The sequence below is a fragment of the Danio rerio genome, chromosome 14 (genome assembly GCF_049306965.1).
Source record: "Danio rerio strain Tuebingen ecotype United States chromosome 14, GRCz12tu, whole genome shotgun sequence".
NCBI lineage: Eukaryota > Metazoa > Chordata > Actinopteri > Cypriniformes > Danionidae > Danio > Danio rerio.
Genome location: NC_133189.1, coordinates 1870001 through 1892500, shown reverse-complemented (window position 1 = coordinate 1892500; position 22500 = coordinate 1870001). Strand labels below are relative to the sequence as shown.

At 35.6% G+C, this 22500-nt stretch overlaps 2 protein-coding genes across 3 annotated transcripts in view; one reads left to right on the top strand and one right to left on the bottom strand.

Moving 5' to 3' along the window:
- Nucleotides 1–7464, top strand: part of insyn2b (inhibitory synaptic factor family member 2B) — an 81880-nt gene extending 74416 nt beyond the window's left edge. The window contains exon 4 of the mRNA XM_073922462.1: nucleotides 7422–7464. Coding sequence (XP_073778563.1) covers nucleotides 7422–7464 — 43 coding nt within the window. The remainder of the gene's footprint in view (nucleotides 1–7421) is intronic.
- Nucleotides 1–22500, bottom strand: part of dock2 (dedicator of cytokinesis 2) — a 186256-nt gene that overhangs the window by 113921 nt on the left and 49835 nt on the right. For both annotated transcript variants that reach the window (XM_073922441.1, XM_073922440.1), the window contains 12 exons: nucleotides 22426–22500; nucleotides 21040–21115; nucleotides 20294–20370; nucleotides 19397–19647; nucleotides 18394–18492; nucleotides 17914–17986; nucleotides 15855–15958; nucleotides 15204–15390; nucleotides 10335–10432; nucleotides 10131–10220; nucleotides 8073–8173; nucleotides 7446–7580 (listed from right to left, as the gene is read on the bottom strand). The exon at nucleotides 22426–22500 is cut by the window's right edge and continues 61 nt beyond it. In XM_073922441.1, coding sequence (XP_073778542.1) covers nucleotides 7446–7580; nucleotides 8073–8173; nucleotides 10131–10220; nucleotides 10335–10432; nucleotides 15204–15390; nucleotides 15855–15958; nucleotides 17914–17986; nucleotides 18394–18492; nucleotides 19397–19647; nucleotides 20294–20370; nucleotides 21040–21115; nucleotides 22426–22500 — 1366 coding nt within the window. The remainder of the gene's footprint in view (nucleotides 1–7445; nucleotides 7581–8072; nucleotides 8174–10130; nucleotides 10221–10334; nucleotides 10433–15203; nucleotides 15391–15854; nucleotides 15959–17913; nucleotides 17987–18393; nucleotides 18493–19396; nucleotides 19648–20293; nucleotides 20371–21039; nucleotides 21116–22425) is intronic.

The window sequence follows — 22500 nt, the reverse complement described above, 5'->3', positions numbered from 1 at the left end:
GTATTTAATTTAATTATTTTTTATTCAATTTGGTTGGATTTTTTATTTTATTTTGTTATTCAAATATGAATAAATTATTAAAAAAGCAACATAATCACGTTTACATTTTGTTTTTTGCTTTCCATGTTAATATTTTTTAACTAAATTTATAATTTTTTATCTTAACATAAGATAAAAAAAATTAATTTAATTTGTATTTATTTTATTTTGTTGTACTTTTAATTTTTTCAAAATTTAACCGGTAATAAGTTATATAATTATATATTAATATATTAATATATATATATATATATATATATATATATATATATATATATATATATATATATATATATATATATATATATATAATACATAATAAAATATATTATATATATTTAAAAAAAAAAAAATATATATATATATATATATATATATATATATATATATATATATATATATATATATATATATATATATATATATATATATATATATATATATATATATATACATATATATATATACACACACACACACACACACAAACACACACATTATTATTTTTATTTATCTTTAGTTTTTCATTTTATTTTATGTTTATTTATTTAGCATTTATTTGTTTATTGAATTTTTTTTCTAGCAATTTTCAGGCATTTTCCAAACATTGAAAATACAAAAACTCAATCATTTTCAAGGATTTCCAGCACCCGTACCTTGTGTCGTTTACACAAACATGATAACAGTATTTTTCATAAACATGCACTCTGGAACCCATCTTCAAACCATTGTGTTGTCAGGCCCCCAAAACATTGCAGTAGTGCACATGAACAGCCTGAACATGCATAAAACATTGCCTATTTTGTAAATGAGCCCTCCTCAGACACACATTCCTGAAATCCGTAAACGTATCCAGAAAAACACACGATCTATCCTCAACAAAATCAGCTCTGATCAGGAATAAAACACTGCAGAGACATTATATATTCATCAAACACAGTAAACAAACCAAAACACTCTGTAAGAGCTCTGATGAAGGCATTCATGTTGCCCAGGGCCCAACACACAAACACAAACACACACAACTGCACATACACACACATACATACACATTTGCACACTTACACACGCAAATAAACAAATGTACTTACACCTACACACTCACTTACTGTACATATACACATAAACAGCCACATACACACAAACACACAAAGACAAGCACACATGCACGCACACACATACAAAAATTCATGCATGCAAACACGGACAACTTTTGTTTTGGGGCTTATTTCTGTTTACTTTAGCAAAGCAAACTTGACCCGCTGCGACTTATTTACTTAGAGGATATCTAAAAATGCTAAACAAAAAGCATACAGCGGGCTAATGATTCAGGAGGACTAATAATTCTGACTGCAACTGTAAATATGCATATGTAAATACATACAGTATATGATTTGAAATGTTCAATTGTTTAACGACACATTGATTCTCTAGATTTAAGTTAAAATTATATATTTAAATATACACTTTCCGGCCACTTTATTAGGTACACCTTACTAGTACCAGGCCGGACCCCCTTTTGCCTTCAGAACTGCCTTAATCCTTTGTGGCAGAGATTTAACAAGGCATTGGAAACCTTCCTTACAGATTTTGCTCCACATTGACATGATAGCATCACACAGTTTTGTCAGCTGCACATCCATGATGCCAATCTCCCGTCCCACCACATCCCAAAGGTGCTCTATCGTCTTGACCGTGTCTAAATGCATTGAGTTGCTGCCATGTGATTGGCTGATTAGAAATTTGTGTCAACGAGCAGTAGAGCAGGGACAGGTGTACCCAATAAAGTGGCCGGTGAGTGTATAATAAATATACAAATAATTTACATCTGCCGGTAACATTTTACAGTAAGGCGGTGTTAGGTCATGTTAATGTATTTTCTAACATGAACAAACAATGAACAGTACATGTATTACAGTATTTATTCATCTTTGTTGTCATTTGTCAATTAAAATAAAGTCATTCACTGTTAGTCCATGTTATGTTTGATAATGAAAGTGAAAGAGAAAAACAAAGTGGATAATCTTAAAGCATCTACTTAATAATTCTACTTTATTTGAAGCATTTCAAAGCATTCCAATGAACACAAAAATACATATAATTCTCAAAAATCACCCAAACAGACAAATAATAAATATTTTATGAACTATTTTAGGTAAATTTCCCATCTATTTCATCTATTCAGATATTAAATATCATGCATTGATTGTCTGTGAAGTATGTGTGTGTCCAGGCAAGCCGATCTCACACACACACATGCAGCAAAAAAAAAACACATCAAACGTCTGCGCTTTAATCTGGATGTATCAGAGAGTTATTTTAACAGCGCAGCGCAGGGGAGCTTTCCATCAAACTGCATTATCAGAGCGATGCGCCTCCTGCCGGGCATCAAAACACTGCAAAAACACTCCCACTGAGAGACTCTCCTTTAATACACGCTGAACAATCACACACACTTCCACAGGCGTTAGTATGCAGAGGAGAACGCCGTAACACACACCAGTTTATATCACAGAAACACAGAAAGTGAAAGAGAGAGACCAGAAAGAAAGAAAAATGTTAAAAGAATTATGCAACTTTTTATAAGTAAATTGGTAAATTTTTTGCAAATAAATTCTTAATGTGAGTCAAAGAAAGAGTGAGCGACCAAAAGATAAGAAAAAAAAGAAAGAAAGAAAGAAAGAAACAAACAAACAAACAAACAAAGAAAAAGAAATGAACAAACGAAAAAGTAAGCGAGCGGGTAAACAAATGAATGAACGAATAAACAAACAAAAGAACAAGTAAGCGAACGAATGAACACACAAACGAAAGAAACAAACAAATAATTGAAAGAGCAAGCAAGCAAACGAACAAACAAAAGAATTAAGAAAGAAACAAACGAAAGAACAAGAGAACAAGCAAACAAACAAATGAAAAACAAACTAACTAACTAACTAACTAACTAAAGATCAAGTAAACAAGCAAACAACAAAATGAAAAAACAAACAAACAAGCAAACAAACAAAAGAACAAGCGAACAAGCAAACAAACAAATGAAAAAAGAAACAAGGAAACAAACAAACTAAAGATCAAGTGAACAAACAAACAAATAAATAAAAAAAGAAAGAAACAAAAAAACAAACGAAAGACTAAGTGAACAAACAAACAAACAAATGAAAAGAGTGAGAGCAAGCAAGCGCGTGAACTTACAAACAAAGAAACAAACAAAATAACAAGTGAACAAACAAACAAAAGAAAGGAAAAAAAACAAAGGAAAAAAGGAGGAAAAAACAAGCAAACGAAAGGGCAGGAAAGCAAGTAAAAGAATGAACGAACAAACCAATGAAAGAACGAGAAAATGAACAAACGAATGAATAAAAGAAATAAATTAATAAAACAGTGAGCAAGCAAACGAACAAACAACTAAACAAATAAAAGAAAAAACGAATGAATGAAAGAGCGAGCAAGCAAGCGAAGGAAACAAATGAAAAAAAGAGACAAAGAAACAAATAAATGGAAGAGCGAGCAATCAAACGAATGAACGAACGAATGAACAAACAAACGAAAGAAAGAAAGAAAGAAATGAATAAGAACGAGCAAGCAAACAAACAAATGAACGAAAGTAAGAAAAAAATGAATAAATGAAAGAACGAGCAAGCGAACAAATGAATGAACGAACGAACAAACAAACAAACAAACAAAAGAAAGGAAGAAAGAAACGAATGAAAGAATAAAAGAAAGAAAGGAATGAATGAATGAATGAATGAATGAATGAATGAATGAATGAACGAACGAACAAATGAATGAATGAATGAGCGAGCAAGCAAGCGAACAAACTAATAAATAAAAAAATGAACAAATGAAAGAATGAACAGATGAACGAAAGAAGGAAAGGTCATTTTACACTATATCTAAACATTTAGATTAACTATTTATTTGTTTAATTAATTAACTAATTGGTTGATTGATTGAATGAAAATGAATAAATTAATAAAAAATTATTCAAATAAATAAATTTATGTAACTTCTTTAGATGTATGTTTACTTCTATTTTAAAAAATAAAGCAGCAAATTAACACTTTATAGAAACAGAAAGGCCATATATTAAGCCAAATCTAAATAAATAAATAAATAAATAAATAAATGTTCCACCCAAATAAATGCTGCGTTTACAAGAGCTGAATGAACTGTGGTGCATAATGAAAGCATTTACTGTGATCAAATATGCAGTTTGCAGTGGGACTGATTTGTAGCTCTTTTCTGTCGGTCATTAGTACACACACACACACACACACACACACACACACACTCATGCTCATTAAGATTCGTTTAGCAGCTGTTTTGGCATCAGTGACTATTAGCCAAATTAATGATGCAATCAGCTGCTACAGACCCACTGTACAACACACACACACACATCCAGCAACACTATTCCATGCACTATTGCATTGCAAAACATGCCAGAATATTCCTTGTACAAACACAAAGTGCACAAATGACCCTCTAAACCCTAAACAACACTAAAGGGGGGCTAATAACATTGAGCTTGAAATGGCTTTAAAGAGTTCCCACTTAGACATGCTTAGCATTTGTACTGTAGCAGGTTTGGCATGCTGTCCCGGGAGAGAACGCTGAGCTCGGACATAAGGCTCCCGCCCGGTCATTAAGCATATGAGGAGATCCGAGATCAGGTAGGTCTCGAGAGCTCCCCCTTTAGAAAAATAAGGAAAAGGAGGAGATGGGGTGGAAGGGGGGATTCTTCCAAAACAAAGATAGAGCAGTAGGGAGGAAATGATCCCTTTAAAGTAAACTAGGATCACTCTGATTGGATTATTACTGATTACAGATGAGCGGCCAGTCGTGCTTAATCATATCACGTGCTCCTCTCGAAATTATTTTATGAAACTTCACTTAACATAATTGAGAACTGCTTTCATTTTAGCTGAAATTAAACAAATAAGAGTTTCTCCAGAAGAAAAAATATTACAGGAAATACCGTGAAAAATTCCTGAATCTGTTCAACACCATCTGGGAAATACTTGAAGAAAAAAATGACAGGGCGAATCATTCTGACTTCAGCTGAATGTGTTCTGCGCACACATTTTGTTCGCATCTTTAGATGGAAACACAGCTAATGTGAAACGGTCAGAGAAATGAGCATCAGCCACAGTGTGCGGTTCTGCGCTCAATGACGGCATCCCGGGGCCCTACAGGCAGATTCATAAATCACACACACACTCGGGCCCTTAATGAGCGCTGTTACACTCCTGGACAAAACGCCGCACACAGAGCAGCCAGAGGACATGCAACCCTGTCAAAAAAAATCCTAAAAAACGACAACAGCGCTTGAAAATCTGAGCCTGGAGCTGCTGGATGGTCATTTTCTGGTGGTTTTCTTTTCTGCTCACGTTCAGATGAGCGAACATTCACAGACTCGCTTGACAACTCTTTTATGAAGCTTTCTGAGAATGCGAGCGCGACACACTTCAAGACGCTCAACATGAGGAGTATTTTGCATTAACAAAACCAATTGTGGTGTACTATGCTGTTCGCTACTGTATATCTGAGCTTTGTGTGTTAACAATGTAAACAGAAATTACATCTCGCCTTTATTAATAAGGTGAAAATCTGCCGAAATGTGACACTGACAAACAACAATGAAGCTGAATAAATAAGAAGTACTCTAAAATAAGTCGCACTTTGAACCAACTTTTTAAAGAATTAATGTAATTTGTTACAGCTTGGTAATAGCTTGGTATTAATTTAATTTAATTTAATTTAATTTAATTTAATTTAATTTAATTTAATTTAATTTAATTTAATTTAATTTAATTTAATTTAATTTAATTTTAAATAATAAAAAAAATACATTTACACAATGTGAAAATATTGTGTTTATTATAGAGACACTATTAATTTTTACTTAAAGTAGAAAACTCTAATATCAAAGTATATTTTAGCTTTTAATAAAATAATATAACATTTTGTTTACAATAAAAAGTTTATAAATATATATTTAATATATAATAATAGTTTTATATGTAATATGTATTTAATTTGATATTTAATTTACATTAAAAAAGAAAGATGAAACAAATAATAACAATAATAAAACATTTTATATTTAATACAATTTCATAGTTAATTTAGATTAAAAAATAAAGCAATAAATATTTAATAAATAATAATAATATTATATGTTATAATCAATTTAATTCATTTTATATAATTAATTAATTTATTTTCTTTTCGGCTTAGCCCCTTTATTAATCAGGGGTCACCACAGCAGAATGAACCGCCAACTTATTCAGCATATGTTTTATGCAGTGAATGCCCTTCTAGCTGCAACTTAGCACTGGGAAACACCCATAAACTCTTGCATTCACACTCGTACACTATGGTCAGTTTGGCTTATTTAATTGACCTATCTGTGTTTGGACTGTGGGGGAAACTGGAGCACCCGGAGGAAACCCAACACGCATTCATCATATATATTTTTTAAGTGTACACTCAAAAAATTAAAGGTGACACTTAATAAATACATAGCCAAATAAATCATTTACATTAACCAAAAGGTCATATTTTAAGCCAAAAATAAATAAATAAATAAATAAATACAAAATGGGACTTTAAAATTATTTTGCATATGCATTTTTAAAATACACATATGTCTTAATATAAAAAATAAAAATGCTCATACATTTATTGATGTCATTTTTGATGTCATACTGCACCACTATATTTTTACCCTAAGATCAAAGTATAATTTAGCTTTTAATAAAATAAAATAAATAATTAAATAAAAAATTTAATTAAGATAAAATAAATAAAAACAAACATGAAAACAAACAAATAAATTGATTATTAATTAAAATAAATAAATTTTTAAAAAGTAAAATGAAATAAATAAAATACAATAAAAAAATAAAATAACAATAACAATAAATAAAAATAAACATAAAAACAAACAAATTAATTAATAAATAATTAAAATAAATTAATTAATTAAAAAATACTAAAAATTATATAAATAAATCAAATAAAATCAAAAAACAAATAAAAACAAACATAAAAACAAACAAATTAATTAATTATTAATTAAAATAAATTATATTTGAAAAAATAATAAGATAAAATAAAAATACTTTAGTAAAAAAAATAAAAAACTAACACAAAAACAAACTAATTAATTAATTATTAAATAATTTTATGAAATAAAATAAAATATAAAATAAAATACATTTCAAGTTGTTACATCTAAATTGCTAAAATTGTGTGGCTTTTTAAAATTGTGTGTGTGTGTTTGTGTGCGTGTGCGTGTGTGTGTGTGTGTGTGTGTGTGTGTGTGTGTGTGTGTGTGTGCGTGTCTTGTTTGGTCTTTCATCATTTGAGTCTTTCAGAATCAATCCCCCACTCAGACTTACTGTGAATAGAGCATTCTAGAGCGGACGATGAATTTGAAGATGTACTCCAGAGCTTTAAGTGTCCTCAGGATGGGTTCACAGGCCTCGCCGCGACTCGACACATCCAGATAAGTCTTCAACACCGACATCAGCTTCCTAAAGCACACATTAAATTTACTTTGCACTATTGAAATTGATATTTTGTTTTTAGTACATATTAAATACATAAAAATCTTGACATTATAATATGATATAATATAATATAATATAATATAATATAATATAATATAATAATATAATATGCATTTCATGTGTAAACTCAAAAAATGGGCTGACAGTTAAGAGGTTATATTAATAAATGTATAGCCAAATTAATTATTTATATAAACCGAACGTCCTATTTTAAGCCAAATCTAAAGAAATAATTAAAAACTGCTACTTAACAATTATTTTGCATATGCATATATGTTAATATACACATTAAAATGAAAACATAATAAAGATTAATAATATTGATATGCCAAATTTCTTCACTCTGACTTGACCTGGATTATTTTCAATTCTGTAATTGACATTTTGCACATAATTGACATGAAACACACACACACACACACTGCCCTCTTGTGTTCAGAAGAGAGTTTCACTCACTTGTAAGCCAGTGTGGCGCTGAAGTGCTGTTTAATGTAAGCCTCCAAAACTGTGTTAAAATGCTGGAACTTTCTGTCAGCGATCAGACCGATGATATAAATCTGAGAGAAAAAGTGAAAAATATTTATACTACACCAGGGTTATCACAGGCTTGGAGGAATAAAATAAAATAAACACACAGACTTAAAATAATAAAGTAAAATAAAATAAAATAAAATAAAATAAAATAAAATAAAATAAAATAAAATAAAATAAAATAAAATAATTAAAAAATTTAAAAATAAAAAATGAAAACTTCATTTTGAAATTATAAAATAAATATAAATATTCCTTTTAACACCTTAAAGTGCTAAAAATGCTATCTGAAAAGGCTTAGAATTTTTTACAAATATACATGAAAAGCATATATGTAAAAAATGTTATAAATAAAATTAAATTAAATAGAATAAAATAAAAGTAAATAAATAATAAAATAAATTAAACTAAATATTTTTTTTAATTATAATACATATAAATATTCCTTCTAGCTACTTAGTGCTAAAAATGTCATCTGAAATTGCTTAGAAATGTTTTTTTAAATATAAGAAAAGCATATGTGAAAAAAATATATTTATAAATAAAATAAAACAAAATTAGACTAAACTAAACAACATAACACAAAACTACAAAATAAAATGAAACAAAAATTGATAGAAATATATATTTAATAAATATAAATATTTTTTCTAGCCACATACATCTCAAAAAATTTAGTTAGAAATGTTTTAAAATATCTGAAAACCATCTATGCAATTACCAAACAACTGGATAAATAATTGTAATAAAGAATGTTCCGTTCCTGTAGCGCCGCAGCCATGCATAGTTTAGTTGCAGCCTTAAGACTAAGCTGCTGTCACGCTGGGCTTTTCCTCCCATAGACTTCCATTCATACGCATGCGAATGCGTCAGACGCGGGGTCAAGTTTCGCAGGTTGCTGCGGTGGAAAGTTCAAGCTTGGTGAACTCTGACTTGCGAAATCGCATCAATTGACTGTGTGAGAACAATCTCGGATCAAAGCATGACCTCTCTGGAAAGAAATTTAAAACATGGAGCAATCGCTCGCTTGTGAAAATGTCTAATCAGCTTGTTTTATCCAGCCCCTTTTCGCAGTGCCGCACGACAGAATTTCGCATGCTCAAACTCTACTGTGACCGCAGCTTTACCTGCAGGTTTCAAACAAGCCTCAAGGACTCAGTTAGTTCGATCAGGTGTGATTAATTAGGGTTGGACCTAAACTGTGCAGAGCTGCGGCCCTCCAGGAGTTTGACACCTGTGATGTAAGGTTTTCGGGGGTAAGATTAGTAAATAACAACACTAATCTAAAGAAATTATGCAAGACAAAATAAAATAAAAAAACATATACATGAAAAAAAAAACAATCAGAGAAAGTAACAAAATGATATTAATACATTACTTATTTATTATTATAATAAAGGACTGATAATACTATAATAATAGTCTTAATATACAAAATTATTAAAGTCTTACAGAGGTAATGCCTCATAAAACAAGCCAATATTTTGATACTTCTTTAAACGTTTCCCAAATGATGTTGAACAGATTCAGGAATTTTTCACAGTATTTCCTGTAATATTTGTTTCTTCTGGAGAAAGTCTTATTTGTTTTATTTGGGCTAGAATAAAAGCAGTTTTTAATTGTTTAAAGCCATTTTAAGGTCAATATTATTAGCCCCCTTAAGCAATATTAGTGTTGGATTGTCTCCAGAACAAACCACTGTTATACAATGACTTGCCTAATTACCCTAACTTTACCCTAATTACCCTAGTGAAGTCTTTAAATGTCACTTTAAGCTGAATCCTAGTGTCTTGAAGAATATCTAGTCTAATATTATGTGCTGTCATCATGGCAAAGATTAAAACTATTAATAGTTATTAAAACTATTATGTTTAGAAATGAAAAAAAATCTTATTATCTTCAAACAAAAATTGGGAAAAAAAAAATATACAGGAGGGCTAATAATTCTGACTTTGACTGTGTGTGTGTTTGGATGCTGCTTACCAGAGCGTCAAACACCAAAATATCATAGTCGTCAGTCTGAGAATGTTCCATCATGATGTTGAACAGAGCATCCAGAGTGTCCTGCAGAAACTACACACACACACACACACACACACACACACACACACACACACACGCATTAACAAACACGCATGCTAAAGTAAGTTTCTAGTGCAGTTCATTAATAGTTTCAGTGCCACACACCTTCACAACTTCTTCTCCGTCGATGAGTTTGAGCTCCTGCAGGTTCTTCTTCAGCATCTCAGGACGAGTTCTCCACTTCAGCAGACCCAACAAACCCACTGACAGACACACAGACAGATGCATTATTTTATTAATGTAGAAATAAATCCCTAGGATGTCCCTAGAGTGTGTGTGTGTGAAGTTAAAAGAAGTTAAAACAGCACACAAATAATGTTTATAACTCTCTGAAACCTACCCTTTTAGTCTTTAGTCCTAATTGTGGTGTTTTGGTGACTGTCTCTTTAAATTCAAATGAGATTGTCCTCTTTTCAGAAGAGGGCGGAGCTACAAATGCTTGTGTGTCAGCATAGTGGCAGATTCAATAACAAGACTAACGTCCCATGCTAATGAGCGAGAGATGGTCACCAGTGGGCGGGGCTTTCCCCCTCTGATGACACGTACAAAGAGAGAATGTCAATCAAAGTGTTTCCTTTATCCAGTCTGATTATAAACAATACAAATAATAGATGTTTACCATTAGATGCTGCTTATATTCACACACTGCTGACACACAACTGTGTTTAAACCCCATAACCCTGTGTGACAGTTTCACGTGTTTAGCTGTGAATGTGTGTGTGTGTTAGTGTGAGCGTGGTGATGGAAGATTCAGCAACATTCATTAGTGTGATTAACAGGCCTTCTCAAGAACAGCTGTTCGAGCACACCTGCATCTGTGTGTCCTTTAACAAATAAAGTCATTTAACAAAAGTAAACACTCACACACTCAGTTTGCTTCAGCTTAGTCCCTGATTTATCAGGGGTCGCCACTGCAGAATGAACCGACAATTACTCTGGCATATGTTTTATGCAGCAGATGCCCTTCCAGCCACAACCCAACATTGAGAAACACACATACAACACATTTATATATACACTCAACGGCCACTTTATTAGGTACACCTTACCCTTTTGGCTTCAGAACTGCTTTAAGCCTTCATGGCAGAGATTCAACAAGATGCTGGAAATATTCCTCAGAGATTTTGCTCCATGTTGACATGATAGCATCACACAGTTGCTGCAGATTTGTCGGCTGCACATCCATGATGTGAATCTCCTGTTCCACCACATTTCAAAGCTGCTCTATTGGATTGAGAGCTGGTGACTGTTGAGGCCATTTGAGTACAGTGAACTCATCGTCATGTTCAAGAAACTAGTCTGAGATGATTGAGCTTTATGACATGGTGTGTTATCCTGCTGGAAGTAGCCATCAGAAGATGAAGACACTGTGCTCATAAAGGGATGGACATGGTCAGCAGCAGTACTGAGGTAGGCTGTGGCGTTGATGCTCAATTGGTACTAATGGACCCAAAGAAAATCTCCCCCACACCATTACACCACCACCACTGGCCTGAACCGCTGATACAAGGCAGGATGGATCCATGCTTTCATGTTGTTGAGGCCAAATTCTGAGCCGATCATCTGAATGTGTCAGCAGAAATGGAGACTCATCAGAGCAGCAACGTTTCTCCAATCTTCTATTGTCCAGTTTTGGTGAGTCTGTGTGAATTGTAGCCTCAGTTTCCTGTTCTTAGCTGACAGGAGCGGCACCCGGTGTGCTCTTCTGCTGCTGTAGCCCATCCGCCTCAAGGTTGGACGTGTTGTGTGTTCAGAGATGCTCTTCTGCAGAGCTCGGTTGTATCGAGTGCTTATTTGAGTTACTGTTGCCTTTCTATCAGCTGGAACCAGTCTGGCCATTCTCCTCTGACCTCTGGCATCAACAAGGCATTTGCACCCACAGAACTGCCGCTCACTGGATATTCCCTCTTTTTCAGGCCATTCTCCATCTAGAGAGGGTTGTGCGTGAAAATCCCAGTAGATCAGCAGTTTCTGAAATACTCAGACCAGCCCGTCTGGCAGCAACAACCATGCCACATTCAAAGTCACTTGAATTTCCTTTCTCCCCCATTTCTGATACTCGCTTTGAACTGCAGCAGATCGTCTTGACCATGTCTACAAGCATTGAGCTGCTGCCATGTGATTTGATTCGTTAACAAGCAGTTGGACAGGTGTACCTAATAAAGTGGCCGGTGCGTGTAGTTTTCACTTTGAATTATGATTATTTTGCTTGTTTTAATAAAAAACACACTTATTTTGACTTATTATTTCTGAAAACATCACAATATTTACTGCTCGTCTATAAAATGCTTTTTGATTTAGGAAGTTGTTGATATTTGGACTAGAAACACGACAGAAAGAAACCCATTTGTTTGCCTTGTGGCTCTTTTCACAGGCGAAATGAAACAGCACTCACAGTCCATTTCATTTCTGTAATGTCATGCTTTTCCAAGTCAACAGGGATGTTCAGTGAGGGGAAAAGGCAGGGAGTTATACGTCAGTGGTGAAAAGTGTTTCTACATGAAAAGTAAGAGGTTTCGATGGCATCGGCTGAGAAGGAAAGTGATTTCGGAGGCACAGCAGGTTATTGCTTTCTGATGAAAGATGCCAAAGAAACCATTTGTTATCTTTAAAGTAAGACAAGAGAAAAAAGAAACATATTCAATAGAAATATTTATGTTTCAACCATGTAAAGCTTGACATTGCTAGCCAGACTGGTTCCAGCTGATAGAAAGGCAACAGTAACTCAAATAAGCACTCGATACAATCAAGCTCTGCAGAAGAGCATCTCTGAACACACAACACGTCCAACCTTGAGGCGGATGGGCTACAGCAGCAGAAGAGCACACCGGGTGCCGCTCCTGTCAGCTAAGAACAGGAAACTGAGGCTACAATTCACACAGACTCACCAAAACTGGACAATAGAAGATTGGAGAAACGTTGCCTGCTCTGATGAGTCTCCATTTCTGCTGACACATTCAGATGCTCGGCTCAGAACTGTAGTCTTATTTTCCCTCTTGTCCAAATGTCATTCATACATCCTTCCATTTCTCATTTACGTTATTTACAAGGCTTGGCCGAAGCGGACAGGTAAGAAGGTCGTGTGATACACATCTTGCAACATGTAGGACTGCTCTTGTGTATAGTACGGCGAGCGCCACCCCTTGTACTTTTTGAATAGACAGAGTAGATAGTTAGGACTCGGAAGACTCTTCGCGTGTTTGTTATTGTGTTTCATATATTTAGCTTGTTAGACGGTTCAGGGGAGTTAGATATTGTTTGGGTTTTGTTCTTTTCATTTCTTTAGCGCCACTCACATCTCCTCTGCCAGCTCTGTTGTTTTTCCCGGTCTTCGTATTTGTCTTGGTGTTGTATATATTGTAAATACATATTTTTTGCCTGACTTTCTTTTTCTTTATTTGTGATTAATTCATTGTTTTTGTTCATTTTGGGTATTGTAAATAAAGTCACAATTTATGGTAACTACTTTGGTTGTCTTTTGCATGTCATTCCCTATTTGCATAACTGTATTTTAATGGGGTATATGCCGAAGCATGCTAATAGGACTTTTAATTTGCCATTAACCTGGGTTAAGCGCTTCCGGCGAATTGAATGGCAATGCAAAATCCAGCGCGTTTAAGGTCTGTTTTCTTTTAAAAATCAGCGATCTCCACTAGCTGAGTGATATCCGATTTAAAGTGGGTCTCAGATTGTACAAGAAGCACTGCATTAAATTACATTCCCCCCGCCATGTGTTTATAATATGAGCATTTATTTTACCCCAGTATATTCAATGGAGCTTCTGCGTTAGCCTGCCGATTCTGACGGGCGCGTGCGAGTAAACGGCTTTTTGTCTCGTTTTACGCTTGAGCAACTAAATAAATCCTAAAGTTTATTTAACTGAATGTATTTTATTGACATTACAACATCGATGCTGTATAAGGAACCGTATAAAATGAGAAAAAGTTCACAATAACAGGTCACCGGAAGTGTATCAGCATGGGAACAGCACTAGCTCGGCATATACCCTATTATACATAAATGTCAAACCCCACTTTCCCCTGGACAAACATCAAACATCAATGCCACAGCCTACCCGAGTATTGTTGCTGACCATGTCCACCCCTTTCTGATGGCTACTTCATCTCAGACTGGTTTCTTGAACATGACAATGAGTGCACTGTACTCAAATGGCCTCAACAGTCACCAGCTCTCAATCCAATAGAGCCCCTTTGAAAAGTGTTGGAACTGGAGATTCACATCATGGATGTGCAGCCGACAAATCTGCAGCAACAGCGTGATGCTATCACGTCAATATGGAGCAAAATCTCTGAGGAATATTTCCAGTAGCTTGTTGAATCTCTGCCATGAATCTTTGCTTACTTTATTGGCAGATTATAGCTTATTTTAAAGAGGATCTGATATGCAAAATCCCTTTTATAAGGGGTTTTAAACACAGCAGTGTGTTAATACGAGCAGCTTCTAATAATGTAAATTAATGAACTGTATTGTTTATAATCAGACTGGATAAAGGAAACACTTTGATTGACATTCTGCCTTTTATACGTGTCATCAGAGGGGGAAAGCCCCGCCCATTAGTGCACATCTCTCCCTCATTAGCATAGGAAGTTAGTCTTGTTATTGAATCTGCCACTATGCTGACACACAGGCATTTGTAGCTCCGCCCTCTTCTGAAAAGATCACAATCTCATTTGAATTTAAAGCGACAGTCACCAAAACACCACAATTAGGACTAAAGACTGAAACTAAAGACATTATCTGTGTGCTATCTTAAGCTGAAACTTCACTAGGCACATGCATAGTAGGTCTCCTTAAAGAAAACACTCACTAAATATTGAAAACAAGACTGAATATGTTGTGTGCTTGACAATACTACTTGATTTAAGAAATGTTTAGATATTTGGACTAAATACAAGACTCTCTGTAAGTAATGCACGTTCTGCAGTCTGCATGTGCTTAATTGGTCATACACACCGTTCTGTGTGAGTTTGGTGGAGCAGACGAGTGTTGAGATGGTGAAGATGTCTCTGGAGCTCACAGACAGACCCCCGACACTGCTGGAGCTGCGCATCAGCGTCGACCCCTTGTGGCAGTCTGAGGTACTGCGCTCCGACGCCAGAGGCAGGTACATGCTCACTTCCTCCATACGCTTACTGTCGCCCTGCACAAGATAGATTGTTGTGTATCTAATTCTATATATTGTAGTGAAATTGATTTTATAATTAAAACAAGAATACTTCAATAAATATGAATATTTAAATACATTTAAATATAAAATATTTTGCATTTAAAATAGTATTTTTACAGAAACTGCCAAATAAAAGCTCTGTAATTTGTATTTACAATTGATAATTAATTAAGTTAATCCCACACTCACATGCATATCATGTTTATATATTTGCATCAATGTAAAATTTGGCTTTGCAGAAATCATCATCCATAACTATTAATTTCTATATTGATTTAAATGATAAATAGGTGGTAATAACTAAACAGAGCCCATTAGAAACAAGTATTTACTCACATTATTGCTTGAAATTGACACCCAAGAATCAATTAAAACTCAAGAATAAAATTAATCCACTTTTTGGCCTCATTAAATATTTGTACATATGTTTTTCTGACCTTAAATACAGTGAGATCATGTATGCCGTCTCTCAGAACAGTTCCGTCCTCCTTCATCAGACGCACAAACGCCATCGCAAAGTTCCTTTCACTCTTATCCTTTGCTGTAAAACACAAATGATAACATAATTTATTAGTAATACTAAGATTTATACATGCATGTACGGCACATAACAGACATCAGAGAGCCCACATTATAATTATCTGGCTTTTAATTTATAGTTTAATTCATTTAAACTTATTTATTTGTTTATTTGTTTATTTATTTATTTATTTATTTTTAATTTACTGGAGCTGAGATAAAGAGGAGGAGCTGCTTAAGAAGGGGAGGAGCTGATAATGAAGAGGATGAACTAATGATGAAGGGGTGGTGCTGATGTTAAATAGGAGGAGCTAATGATGAAGGAGGAAGGAGCTGATGACTAATGGGAAGGAATTGCTTGTGATGGGGAGGGGCTGATTATGCAGGGGAGGAGCTGATTATGAATGGGGAGGGGCTGATTAATAGGAGGAGCTGCTTGTGAAAGGGAGGAGCTAATTATGAATGGGAGGGGCTGATTATGAAGGGGAGAAGCTGATGATGAATGGGGAGGGGCTGATTAATAATGAGGAGGAGTTGATTATGAAGGGGAGGAGTTGATTATGAAGGGGAGGAGTTGATAAAAGAGGAGGAGCTGCTGCTTAAATTGAGTAAATGGGAGGAGCTGATTATGAAGAGGAGGAGCTAATGATGAATGGGGAGGGACTGATAATTAATGGGGAGGAGTTGCTTTTGATGGGGCTGATTATGGAGAAGGAGTGATTATGAAGGGGAGGAGCTAATAATGAAGGGGAGGGGCTGATTATGAAGGGTATAAGCTAATGATGAATGGGGAGGGACTGATAATTAATAGGGAGGAGCAGTTTGTGAAGGGGAGGAGCTAATAAAGAAGGAGAGGGGCTAATTACGAAGGGTATAAGCTAATGATGAATGGGGAGGAACTCATAAATAATGGGGAGAAGCTGCTTGTGCCGGGGAGGGCCTGATTAATTATGGGGAGGAGCTGCTTGTACAGGGGAGGGCCTGATTGATTATGGGGAGGAGCTGCTTGTGAAAGGGAGAAGTTGATTATGAAGTGGAGGGGCTGATTATGAAGGGGGGAGTTGATAAAAGAGGAGGAGCTGCTGCTTATGAAGGGAAGAAGCTGATATTAAAGGCGAGAAGCTGCTTAATAGGGGGAGGAGCTGATTATGAATAAAGGGTTGTCAATAAAGGAAAGGAGCTAATGGTAAATGGGAGGAGCTGATTATGAAGAAGAGGAGCTAATCATAAATGGGGAGGGACTGATAAATAATGGGGAGGAGTTGCTTTTGAAGGGGTTGATTATGAAGAAGAGGAGCTGATTATGAAGAGGAGGAGCTGATGATGAATGGGGAGGGACTGATGGGGAGGAGCTGCTTGTGCAGGGGAGGAGCTGATTATGAAGGGGAGTGGCTGAATTTGCAGGGGATAAGCTAATGATGAATAGGGGGGACTGGTAATTAATGGGGAGGAGCTGCTGTGCAGGGCATGAGCTGATTATGAAGGGGAGTGGCTGATTATGAAAGGGAGCAGCTGCTTAATTAGCGGAGGAGCTGATGATAAAGGAGATAAGCTGTTGATGAAGGGGAGGGGCTGGGGATGAAGGGGAAGAGCTAATGATAAAGGGGGGGGGGGTGATGATTAAGGGGAGGAGCTATCAGGTGCAAAGGTTGAATTAGTTTATTTATTTAAGATTGCAACAACAAGCAAAATTGTTTTATGGAGATAATTGCACATCCTTCCGATGGTTATGGCCATGAAAGGTACTATTTGATAGTTTGGTCATTTATTGAGATTAATATTTACATATTAACATATTCCAGTTAATGTAAAAATGCCAGTGTTTCATTTGGAACAACACTAAACTCAAACAGTACACAAATAACTACAAAATCATTACATTTAAAAGTTATTTATGTTATAAATGAATGTGTCATGCACTCAGCTCACTGGGTCAACTGTAATTCAAAACATTATACCAGCCACTGTGAAACTTACACTCTTGTGAAGATCGATGACGAAACATGAAGCGCAGGTGAATTCTGGGCATCTCCTCCAGCGGGATCGCCACCTACAGGCCCGGAGGAAAACACATATACACTACATACAGATCGAAATAAGAATTTACACCTAACTAAGCCCCTTTAGACTTTATTTGCAGCATTTATTAAATAATAAATAAATGAAAAAACTTGCAAAAAAAAAAAAATACAACAAAATTACAAAAAAAAAAGGAAATAGGGAAAAAAAACTATTAATAACTAAATTAGTATCTTGATATTAAAATGTGCACTTAATGTATACTTAATTTTATTGAATCAAATATTAATTCATTTATTAATTATACTAATAAACAATTACCAGTGATCTGTCAAAATATGTTAAATGTTTGTTTTAAATCATCTATCTTGGTTAAAACATACAACTTTTATATAATTTATTTCATTGTTGGTATATTAGTTGTGCTTTTTCTCCTACCTTAAATGTTTCCATCCAGCGAGGTTGTTTGATCTGGTAATAAATGACGGATTTATACTCGTTTACAGGTCGATCTCCAGCTCCCAGACAGATTGAGTTCTGCACAGAAACACAAAGAGAGCTGTCAGTCAACACAAAAAACCCCGCCCCCTTTTGCATATTTAATCCGGCAGTGTCACATAATTCAAAGTCAAATTTAAGCAATTTCCAGATGCATTTTCAAACAGTTTCCGGCACTTTTTTAAGCCTGGAAAATTATATATTTGCATACATAAACATACTTCATCACATTATATCAGATGCTAATGTATTCTACAATATGGTATACCTTTTCTAAGGAGAAATGTAGATGCCATGTTTGCCTCAACATTGAATTACTTTCATTTACCCTCATAAATAATAATTTACTCACATCGCAAGTGTGTCATCTTTCATCTCACATTTATATTTATTTTAATTTCATGTATTTCATGTCTTCTCCCACTGTTTAAGCAAATGGTGCTGATAAAGAATATTTTATAGAGTATGAATAGTTAATTTTAAATACCTTAACATTTTAATAATAATAACAATTTTATATCTATTAAAAATAATTGATACAGTTGAAGTTCATTTTTACTGTTATTTTTTATTTATTTTTTTTAACATTTCCCTAACGATGTTGAACAGATTCAGGAAATTTTCACAGTAATTCCTATAATGTTTTTTCTTCTGGAGAAAGTCTTATTTGTTTTATTTCGGCTTGAATAAAAGCAGTTTTTAATTTTTTAAAACCCATTTTAAGCTCAATATTATTAGCCCCCTTCAGCAATATTAGTTTTGGATTGTCTCCAGAACAAACCACTGTTGTACACTGACTTGCCTAATTACCCTAACTTTACCCTAATTACACTAGTTAAGCCTTTAAATGTCACTTTAGGCTGAATACTAGTGTCTTGAAGAACATCTAGTCAAATATTATGTGAGGAAAGAAAAGAAATCAGTTATCAGAGGTCACACTCACAGGCACCACCTTGCCGTCCTCGTCACACACCAGCATGATGACCTCCACGTTCTTTTGCGTGGTTTTGTTGTACTTGTCGAAGTCGCCGGAGTGCAGCGTGAGGTAGATGTCGTTGCGGATGTCGCCCGGCATGATGATCTCAGGGAATCCCAGCTTCCGGGCCACCACAGTGCTGCGGTCCACCAAATGCGGATATTCCTTACGGATCTGGACGATATCGCCCACTAGAGCCTTCATGGTGACCCACAGACCTGCACCACACACACAAAACATCAGCAATTCCAGTGTTATGCATGTGACAAATTCACAAGGATTGTATATGCTATAGTGGTGTAAAAGATCTCGCTGCTGGATCATGTTATGGTTTTTTAGTCTTGAATTGGGTCATTTTTTGAATCAGCAAAAAAATTGGAGGAGACTAATGTAATTTGCTTTCTATTTATTACAAAAACAGTGCTCCAAGACATGTTTGGTTTTAACAAACATAACTTATAGCCTGTAATTTAATAAAAAATAAAATGAAGAAATAATCAGCTGAATAAAAAAAATAGTTAAAATATTCAGTAGTGTGTAAAAGTCACTGTTACCACTACTGTTGCTGATAATGTTAAATGTAGAACTGTAAATGTAATGTTAAATGTGTGTTGTGTGTTAGCCGGCAGCTAGCTCTCTGCAACTTTCACATGGTCGCCCACTGAAGCTAAGCAGGGCTGCGCCCGGTCAGTACCTGGATGGGAGACCACATGGGAAAGCTAGGTTGCTCTCTCTCTCTCTTTGAGAATGTGTGTGTGTGTGCAGACAGGATTACGGCTTTAGTGAGTATTAAAGCGTCAGCAGAGAGTCTGATCACTGCTGCTGTTCCATCATTTTCTCAGAGATCAGAGCAGCAAGTCGTACCTTGTCCTCCACTGTCACCACGCGTCGTCGTCACTTTATTCAGCAGAGTGTGTAAGAAGTCGTTCTCAGCGATGACCCTAAAACACACACACACAAACACACATATTAAAAGAAGAAAAATTAAAAAAAATCTATAACATGAACACATACTGTATAAACTATATAACTGTGTTCATATTTTAAAAGGGACCTATTATGCAAAAACAAAGATGTACAATAAGTCTGTGGTGTCCCTAGTGTGTGTGTGGGTGATGTTTCAGCTCAAAATAGCACACAAATAATGTTTATAACTCTCTGAAACTGACCCTTATAGGCTTTAATCCTGATTGTGGTGTTTTGGTGACTGTCTCTTTAAATGCAAATGAGACTGTGCTCTTTTCAAAAGAGGGCGGGGCTACAAATGTCTGTGTCAGAATAGAATCAAAAACAAAACTAATATTCTATGCTAATGAGGGAGAGATTGTCACCAGTGGGCGGGGCTTTCCCCCTCTGATGACACGTACAAAGGGAGAATGTCAATCAAAGTGTTTCCTTTATCAAGTCTGATTATAAACAATACAAAAAATAGATGTTTACCATTAGATGCTGCTTATATTCACACACTGCAGCAACACAACTGTGTATAAACCCCTTATAAAAGTGATTTCTGCATGACAGTTCCCCTTTAAAGAGCTGAAATATGTCGTTCAAATCAAAACCCCATATCAAACCCATCAATAGACTTTTGGTGAACAGGACAGACTTACGGATGAAAGGGAATGAAATATTGCTTCTCTTCGTCACATTCTGTCTTCCCTTTGATGATGTCACTGATGTCCATCACTGTCAATGAACACAGATTACACTTTAACAGATGACACACTCTCTCTTTCTGATCAGATGTCAACATCCAGCCAGATATTTAATATATACACTCAACGGCCACTTTATTAGGTACACCTGTCCTACTGCTTGTTAACGCAGATTTCTAATCAGCCAATCACATAATGCATTTAGACATGTAGACATGGTCAGGACGATCTGCTGCAGTTCGATGCAAGCATCAGAATGGGAAAGAAAGGGGATTTAAGTGACTTTGAACGTGGCATGGTTGCTGCTGCCAGACTGGCTGGTCTGAGTATTTCAGAAACTGCTGATCTACTGGGATTTTCACGCACAACCCTCTCTAGATGGAGAATGGCCTGAAAAAGAGGAAATATCCAGCGAGCGGCAGTTCTTTGGGTGCAAATGCCTTGTTGATGCCAGAGGTCAGAGGAGAATGGCCAGACTGGTTCCAGCTGATAGAAAGGCAACAGTAACTCAAATAAGCACTCGTTACAACCGAGCTCTGCAGAAGAGCATCTCTGAACACACAACACGTCCAACCTTGAGGCGGATGGGCTACAGCAGCAGAAGAGCACACCGGGTGCCGCTCCTGTCAGCTAAGAACAGGAAACTGAGGCTACAATTCACACAGACTCACCAAAACTGGACAATAGAAGATTGGAGAAACGTTGCTGCTCTGATGAGTCTCCATTTCTGCTGACACATTCAGATGCTCGGCTCAGAATTCGTCCTCAACGACATGAAAGCATGGATCATTCTGCCTTGTATCAGCGGTTCAGGCTGGTGGTGGTGGTTTAATGGTGTGGGGGAGATTTTCTTGGCACACTTTGGATCCATTAGTACAAATTGAGCATGGAGTCAACACCACAGCCTACCTGAGTATTGCTGCTGACCATGTCCATCCCTTTATGAGCACAGTGTCTCCATCTTCTGATGGCTACTTCCAGCAGGATAACGCAGCATGTCATAAAGCTCAATCATCTCAGACTGGTTTCTTGAACATGACAATGAGTGCTCTGTACTCAAATGGCCTCAACAGTCACCAGATCTCAACCCAACAGAGCACCTCTGGAATGTAATGGAAAGGTAGATTCACATACTGGATGTGCAGCCGACAAATCTGCAGCAACTGCGTGATGCTATCATGTCAATGTGGAGCAAGATCTCTGAGGAATATTTCCAGTACCTTGTTAAATCTATGCCACCAAGGATTAAGGCAGTTCTGAAGGCAAAAGGGGGTCCTACCTGGTACTAGTAAGGAGTACCTAATAAAGTGGCTGAGGAGTGTATATTTTTATGGTATTTACCAGCGACGCCGAACGGCCTCCGCAGACCCATCGTGCATTTCTTGTTATTGTTATCTTTCAGCTCCATTCGGCCCA